At 46.7% G+C, this 7,500-nt stretch overlaps 1 protein-coding gene across 1 annotated transcript in view; it reads right to left on the bottom strand.

The window, feature by feature from the left end:
- The window catches only part of LOC125046144, a 31,185-nt gene that overhangs the window by 19,483 nt on the left and 4,202 nt on the right, over positions 1–7,500 (bottom strand). Inside the window, exons 2-10 of the mRNA XM_047643806.1 lie at positions 7,242–7,396; positions 6,401–6,502; positions 5,873–6,018; positions 4,814–4,893; positions 2,996–3,124; positions 2,644–2,770; positions 2,141–2,238; positions 1,634–1,855; positions 772–1,014 (exon numbers count right to left, since the gene is read on the bottom strand). Coding sequence (XP_047499762.1) covers positions 772–1,014; positions 1,634–1,855; positions 2,141–2,238; positions 2,644–2,770; positions 2,996–3,124; positions 4,814–4,893; positions 5,873–6,018; positions 6,401–6,502; positions 7,242–7,396 — 1,302 coding nt within the window. The remainder of the gene's footprint in view (positions 1–771; positions 1,015–1,633; positions 1,856–2,140; positions 2,239–2,643; positions 2,771–2,995; positions 3,125–4,813; positions 4,894–5,872; positions 6,019–6,400; positions 6,503–7,241; positions 7,397–7,500) is intronic.

Below are 7,500 nucleotides of genomic sequence, written 5' to 3'. Positions count from 1 at the left end.
AAACTAATTTTGAAAATTAATATCAATAATAATCTATTCAAGTCTAATATTCCTTATAACAAATATTGAAGCAAAAACACGTATATTTTGAAAATATGTATATTTTGAATATACATAACTATTCGAATGTTCATCAAAATAAAATTCAAACTTTTCGGTATACTACATTCAATGGGAATCTTCTTAAACATTGTGAATTAAAGCTTGCTTTGCAAAACCAGCTATCACAGATAAATCGCGCGATTGTGCAAATACAAATATTAGGGAAATGGCCACTTGTTAAAAGGAGATCGTACTGATGCTGACAAAGCCTTTAAATGTCTCCTGATATACATCAAATGAATATGAAAGCAAAAAAGGGCAATGTGAATAGGCAAACTGCGAAGATTTCGATAAATGTTTCTATAATGACCAAACAGTATGGGTCTTATAAAAATTGCAGACATCCTCATCATCAGTTACCCATCCAAGATTCGACTATTTCCTTTAAGAATTGTAAACCTGTTACAGTTTAACTGGGCAAGGATTCCCTCTCTTCAGCTCGGCTTCGTCATTTCTACTTATCATAATCTTGTACTAACTAATCATTCCTTTCATCTAAGCCTTCCCTCCACCCCTTAATTGTACAGGTGGAGCTGGCCCTTGCTTAAAAAGTGCACATCGTATTCTTGCAAAGCCTACCACACAGCAGAGGTTTTTTTATCCGTATATCACAGTCAGTCCTAGATATTCACCCTCCTCCCAATGTACTGCCGGGTCGATATAATATACCAGTGTGAAAATGATGGTAGTCCAGCAGGGGGCAGACGCTTCCGAGGTCGACGCCGTTCACCAGCCCCGTCACATCGAAGTCTGCGCCGTAAAATACGTCTCCAACGAAGTTCTTGGTTCCGGTGAAGACGAGGACACGCCCATCGGAGGAGTTGGACGCCGTCTGGACGATGCCTTCCGCGGAGAGGTCCCAGCCCTGAACGCGCCCGTCCACTTTCACTGGACTCACGGAAGAGATCAGATCTGCAAATTGGTGAAGGAAGTTGAAAAGAGGAAAAGGCGAGCTAGTGGAGGAAGAGGGACGAAATGAAAGTAAAAGTATATACATGTAACATTATGAAACAAAGGAAGCACAGTCATACAAATATTCGTTACTGTAGGTCTCTATGTTTATCCTCCGATGGAGGAGAGGGAATAGTAAATCTGACGTGTGGATATCGTAAAAAAAAGGAGGATTAACGAATAAATTGTGTGAAATAAAATCAATTTAGAAAAGAACAGGAGACGCATGGATAACCACAACCAACTCATGACCCCGCACGGCCTTCAATTCATCGTACTTAATAGCATTACGATGGGAGAAGGTTGTACAATAGTTATATTTGTCATTTTTCTGTATATACATGTTAAAGCACGAAAACACGGTGATTATTATGATAATTCATTGCAACATTTCTTACACCAGTCATGCAATAAGTTATTAAAATGCTCCATCCATACAACCCACGTAAAAATAGCACTGCGTCAAATATCCTTAGGGGAAAGTTTTGTCACTTCAATTTTTCCAGCGTGGGAGGTTTTGTCCCTCCCCTAGGCCCTCCCTCCCTCCCTCCCTCCCTCCCTCCCTCCCTCCCCTGCTTACCAAAAACCACCGGCCCGAGGAAGGTCTCGGACTCGTCCACCTTCATGGCAAAGAGGTCAAGAAAGCTGACGTCAACGCCCTGGACCGTGACCCCGGACAAGGTCACGACCCGCTGCGCATTCATGTCGGAAGCGACAGTCAAGTGTCCCTTCAGCGTCTGGTTGGCCTCCTGCAGCAGCCACCCGGCCTCGTAGCGGGGGAAGGGAACGCCGTCGAACGTGTCTGGAGGAGGACGGACAGAACAGATTTTTAAACCGAAATGAGCGTTATCCATCCCGGAATTTTATCAATAATGGTATTCTTAAAACAAGAATATACGTGCCTCTTCGTGAAAGAAAATAAAAAAAGGATATGCAATATGATATGAATGTGCAAATAAATACACGTCTTTCTTTTATCCAAGTCAACCAAAAAAGTTACAGATATTAGGGAAAATACTCATCCCGACCAACATTCGCTAACCAAACGGAAATGCTAAAACTCAAAGCCAACGGTAAAAATACCAACCATGGAAACCTAGATTGTGGACTTCGTTGTTACCAAAGAGAACGAGATCCCCAGTGATAACGCGGTCTTCATCTTTGTAGACCACGTGGCGAGTAAAGCTGAAAGCAGAAAATCAAAAAGATATGACATGAAAATAATAGAAAATACAAGAACAAATGGAACACACTAAAGCAAAAAGTTCTTCCGGTCTGCGTGTTGCGAGGGACGAGGAATTAAATCAAGAGAACTGGGGGACTATGCAAATATGATCACGAGTTCCCAGATGAAATGGCATCGCCTGGAGGAAATGGCAATAAGCATTCCATTTGTTAGAAAAAATAATAATCTCGAAGCATCTTAATACGGAGAGATGAAAAAAAAAAAGTTTAAAATAAATTCATAAACAGTAAAGAAAAGAAAAATAATACTGATCAGTAACAGATAACTTTACAAAAACAAAAAAAGGAAATCCAAGAAGAAAATGCTCACATATAATTCAAAAATGCCATACATTGTAAAAATACCTCGTAAAATTCATAAAGTATGGGACACTGTCGTCACGCGGGAGAACGGTCAAGCCTTGCGTTGACAAGTTCTTCTCTATCTTCATTGTTTGGATTTTGAAGCCTCCCTCAACGACCTGCAAATCACCTACAAGGGGAGAGAAATGGCCGATTGTCGGTGACTAATAGATAGAACATTGTAACACGACAGAAACATTACATACGGATAACCCGACTGTAGAATAACATCACCGATATCCATTATAAACACATGCAGTATAAAAAAGGAAAGAACAAAAAATACTAGTCAATATACAATGTTCCAATTCACAGGAAATTCGACATCAAAAAGTAAATTTAGGTTCGTACTCACTCGGGCTCTTCCTCAGCGACCCGAAGAATAAATCGGTGACGTTTGCGCCGTCCACGGTCTCCGCAGTGACATCTCGAGCCTGCACCGGACCCGACTCCACCCGGAGGTCTCCCTGGAAGGTCTTGCGTCCTGCGGGGGAGGGGGAGGTGGCGTGGTGAGGGATATGCTGCAGGCGGAGCGGAGAAAGGAAAGGGAGAGAGGGGGAGGGGGAGAGAGAGAAAGGAAAGGAACAGAGGGAGGGGAGAGACAGAGGGGGGATGAGGTGAGGAGGGGGAAGGGGAAGGGGAAGGCGAGGGAGGGGAGGTGGTGAGGAGGGGGAAGGGGAAGGGGAAGGGGAAGGCGAGGGAGGGGAGGTGGTGAGGAGGGGGAAGGGGAAGGGGAAGGGGAAGGCGAGGGAGGGGAGGTGGTGAGGAGGGGGAAGGCGAGGGAGGGGGGGAGGGTTGAGGAGGGGAGAAGGGGGAGGGGAGGGGAGAAGGGGAAGGGGAGGGGAGAAGGGGAAGGGGAGGGGAGAAGGGGAAGGGGAGGGGAGAAGGGGGAGGGGAGGGGAGAAGGGGAAGGGGAGGGGAGAAGGGGAAGGCGAGGGGAGAAGGGGAAGGCGAGGGAGGGGAGGGGGTGAGGAGGGGAGAGGGGGAAGGCGAGGGAGGGGAGGGGGTGAGGAGGGGAGATGGGGAAGGCGGCGGGGGGGAGGGGGTGAGGAGGGGAGAAGGGGAAGGCGAGGGAGGGGAGGGGGGGAGAAGGGGAAGGCGAGGGAGGGGAGGGGGTGAGAAGGGGAAGGCGAGGGAGGGGAGAAGGGGAAGGCGAGGGAGGGGAGGTGAGAAGGGGAAGGCGAGGGAGGGGAGGGGGTGAGAAGGGGAAGGCGAGTGAGGGGAGGGGGTGAGAAGGGGAAGGCGAGTGAGGGGAGAAGGGGAAGGCGAGTGAGGGGAGAAGGGGAAGGCGAGGGAGGGGAGAAGGGGAAGGCGAGTGAGGGGAGAAGGGGAAGGCGAGGGAGGGGAGAAGGGGAAGGCGAGGGAGGGGAGAAGGGGAAGGCGAGGGAGGGGAGAAGGGGAAGGCGAGGGAGGGGAGAAGGGGAAGGCGAGGGAGGGGAGAAGGGGAAGGCGAGGGAGGGGAGAAGGGGAAGGCGAGGGAGGGGAGAAGGGGAAGGCGAGGGAGGGGAGAAGGGGAAGGCGAGGGAGGGGAGAAGGGGAAGGCGAGGGAGGGGAGAAGGGGAAGGCGAGGGAGGGGAGAAGGGGAAGGCGAGGGAGGGGAGAAGGGGAAGGCGAGGGAGGGGAGAAGGGGAAGGCGAGAGAGGGGAGGTGGTGAGGAGGGGAGAAGGGGAAGGCGAGGGAGGGGAGGTGGTGAGGAGGGGAGAAGGGGAAGGCGAGGGAGGGGAGGTGGTGAGGAGGGGAGAAGGGGAAGGCGAGGGAGGGGAGGTGGTGAGGAGGGGAGAAGGGGAAAAGGGGAAGGCGAGAGAGAGGAAGACCGACAAAGAGGCAGGCACCGAAAGAGAGAAAGACAAGCAGAGGCAGGCAGACAGACACACAAATACAAAGAATCGCAGAAAATGAGAGACATACAAAGACACGTAGAGAAAGAGACACAAAGACAAACAAAACGTCAGACAGACAAAGAAGCTAAAACAATCTCACACAACGACAAACACACGGTATCAAAACCAACCAAACTACCAACCAAACAAGCAAAAACACAAACCAAAAATATAAACCAATCGAAGAAAAACCAAAATTCGACCGCGCCCTCGCCGTTCCCCTCGACCCCCAGCCGCCGTTGACCTCGTGCTCCCCCGTGCAAATCCTCCCCTAATTACCGATCTCAACTCACCTGTAATGATCGCAGACTCGTTCTTCTTCACGGTGTCCCCGAAGTCGACGCCGGAGACGGTGACGCGAGGAGAGTCCACACTGTCAGAATGGGGGGAAGAAGGGTACGCGGAGGAAAGGGAAGAGGGGGTTAAGAGTGAGGGGAAGAGGGGGGAAGCAAGAGGAGGATAAAAAGGGCGAGAGGGGTACGTTGAAGAAAGGGGGAAGAGGGGGGAAGCAAGAGGAGGATAAAAAGGGGGCGAGAGGGGTACGTGGAAGAAAGGGGGAAGAGGGCAGAGAGCACGATAAAGAGGACGAAGGGATAAGGTTAGAGGGATTGAGAGAAGAGAAATGTGGAAAAGGAAGTACGTGAGAAGGACGGAGTGCGTGGAGTGCAAAAGCGTGGCAGGGGAAAAGGAGAGGAAGGAGAAAAATGCCGATTAGTTGAATATTTAAAAAAAAAAAAAGCTGTAGTACAAGTGCATGCAGCAGGAAATAAGATCACATTTCTTTGCTTCACAGACTTACGTGTACTTAATACTGCCGCGATGCACTTTTTGATACACAATGAAATGCTGAATGTGGTGTATCACCTTGCATTCATATTTTATTTTTTTAAAGTTGTATTCATTATAATTACTTTATCCGTCGTTCGTATTAGTTCTCTATATGAACAAAATCTTACATCAAATTTTCGACAGTGCAAATCACTACCAATGAATCGAATGGAGATAGTAATTCATCCTAAAACACTTTGCCTACTCAATGAACATGCGCGCTTCATCTCCCCTGACTATGCGCAAGAAACTACCTCAGTACTCAATGCGTCACTTTTATACCCTCAATTCATTACTTCTTGGATATTCAGATTAAACATACGTACATTTACATCGACTATCAATCTGTGTAGAAGTGTGTGCTCTCCATCGTGTTGAGAAATGTACACTAACTAACAATACTTTCATGTATAATACATACAAAACACACTAGTCCCTATTATGCCTCCTTCCACATCTCCATATAAACCTTATAAGCCAATAATTAAACGAAAAACATATCCACGTAACCAATTCCCTCTTACATATCTGCATCCACGTGTCCAAAGACGAGGTCAGTCTGGAAATTCTTCGTGCCCGTGACCCTGGCCATCTTCGAGGTCACGTTGCTGAGATCGAGGTCGTTGAGGGTCGAGGTCACCGTCACGTGTTCCTTCACCACCACACCCTCCTTGGAACAGCGTGGATTTAAGAGAATTAAGATTCTGTATTATATAAATATGGGTTGTTGCTATAACTGCCATTTCGCTGCTAACGTGATAGCCTGACTTTTTTATCCAACTATCAACTCTTTAAATAAATGTACTGTCGTATACTAGTATATGCTTGTATTTCTTAAAACATACAATATGCAAGGAATCTATTCTACACACATGCTATATATTCTTAGTTTGTTACAAAAACCGTGAAAGAACGAGAGCGGGAGCGGGAATGGGAAGCTAAGCATGTAAAGAGGATACATCATGCAGCGTACTGGCTGCACATAAATGATTTAGAGAGTATAGATGTAGATAGATAGATACGGATAGACAGAGAAAGATGAGGATACCCACCATGAACTGAACAGGAGCGTCAAAGGCAAAAGTTCCGTCCTTCGTGACGTATTCTTCAGCGGGGACTCCGTTGATTTTTTCCACAGTCACATTCCCCATCACCTAATGTGAAAACCGCATTAAATTACGACAAGAGTGTGGGTTGTGTAATAAAGTGAGTTGTGACAATGATGTGAGTTGTGACATATTGTGATGCCAGTGCATACGTTGTGATGCCATTATTATCGTACGTAGTTAGTGATAATTATGTGATTATATATTATACACTGTCTTTTTTGTGATATGTTCTACCATGTGAAATATAGAACATTATGTTTAGTTTATATCATGTGTAGCATATCACCTATATGAAAGAGTGAGAATCTCTGTATGTTATAGAGTACATTTTATTTTGTCTCTCTAGCCACACGGCAGTAGACAGTCGCAGACGGAGCCTGGCGTGTGGGGCAGAGGAACAGGAAGAGTTCCGTATTTATTTTGTCAGAGCTGATCTCCAATGAACCTACTTTAGATTTCATCGGTGTTTTCTTCACCCTCAATTATCATGGAGAAACACCAAGCAAACGTAGAAGACGAACAAAGAGGTCTGCTTTTCGGCCTATTTTCTCATTTATGCCTTTTCATTACCTACCTGGCATATTCCATATTTCATGATCTAGCGGTGTGTTTGTATGCAATTGTTTTTGTATTACACATGTTCATACGTATCTCTATGAAGTACACAATTTTACAAGACAAGGAGATAGAACCGTCGCGACAAACAACAATAACAAATATCAAAAACGGTAATAATGATGACAAACACAAGAAAGAGAACAGCAGCAGCAAAAGACAAACTCGCCCCGACGTGTTGCAGGAACGCCAGCGGAACGTTCACCCTCGTGGCGTTCAGGGCTACGCCGGACTCCCTCAGCCGCGTTACGTTTACGCCGTTCACATCGCCCGACCGAAGGTGGGATCGGAAGTCGACGTTCCGGATTCGGTCTGTGTTGTTTACTGTGAACGAATGGGGCGGTCTTAGTTATGGTTGTAGTTAATGCCAAGTGATATATCTGTTACTATTAGGAGGTTCGTTTGTTCAGCTATAAAGGTTTGAATGC

The sequence above is a fragment of the Penaeus chinensis genome, chromosome 38 (assembly GCF_019202785.1).
Source record: "Penaeus chinensis breed Huanghai No. 1 chromosome 38, ASM1920278v2, whole genome shotgun sequence".
NCBI lineage: Eukaryota > Metazoa > Arthropoda > Malacostraca > Decapoda > Penaeidae > Penaeus > Penaeus chinensis.
The sequence above is the reverse complement of the archived record's forward strand: the minus strand, read 5'-3'. Positions and strand labels throughout refer to the sequence as shown.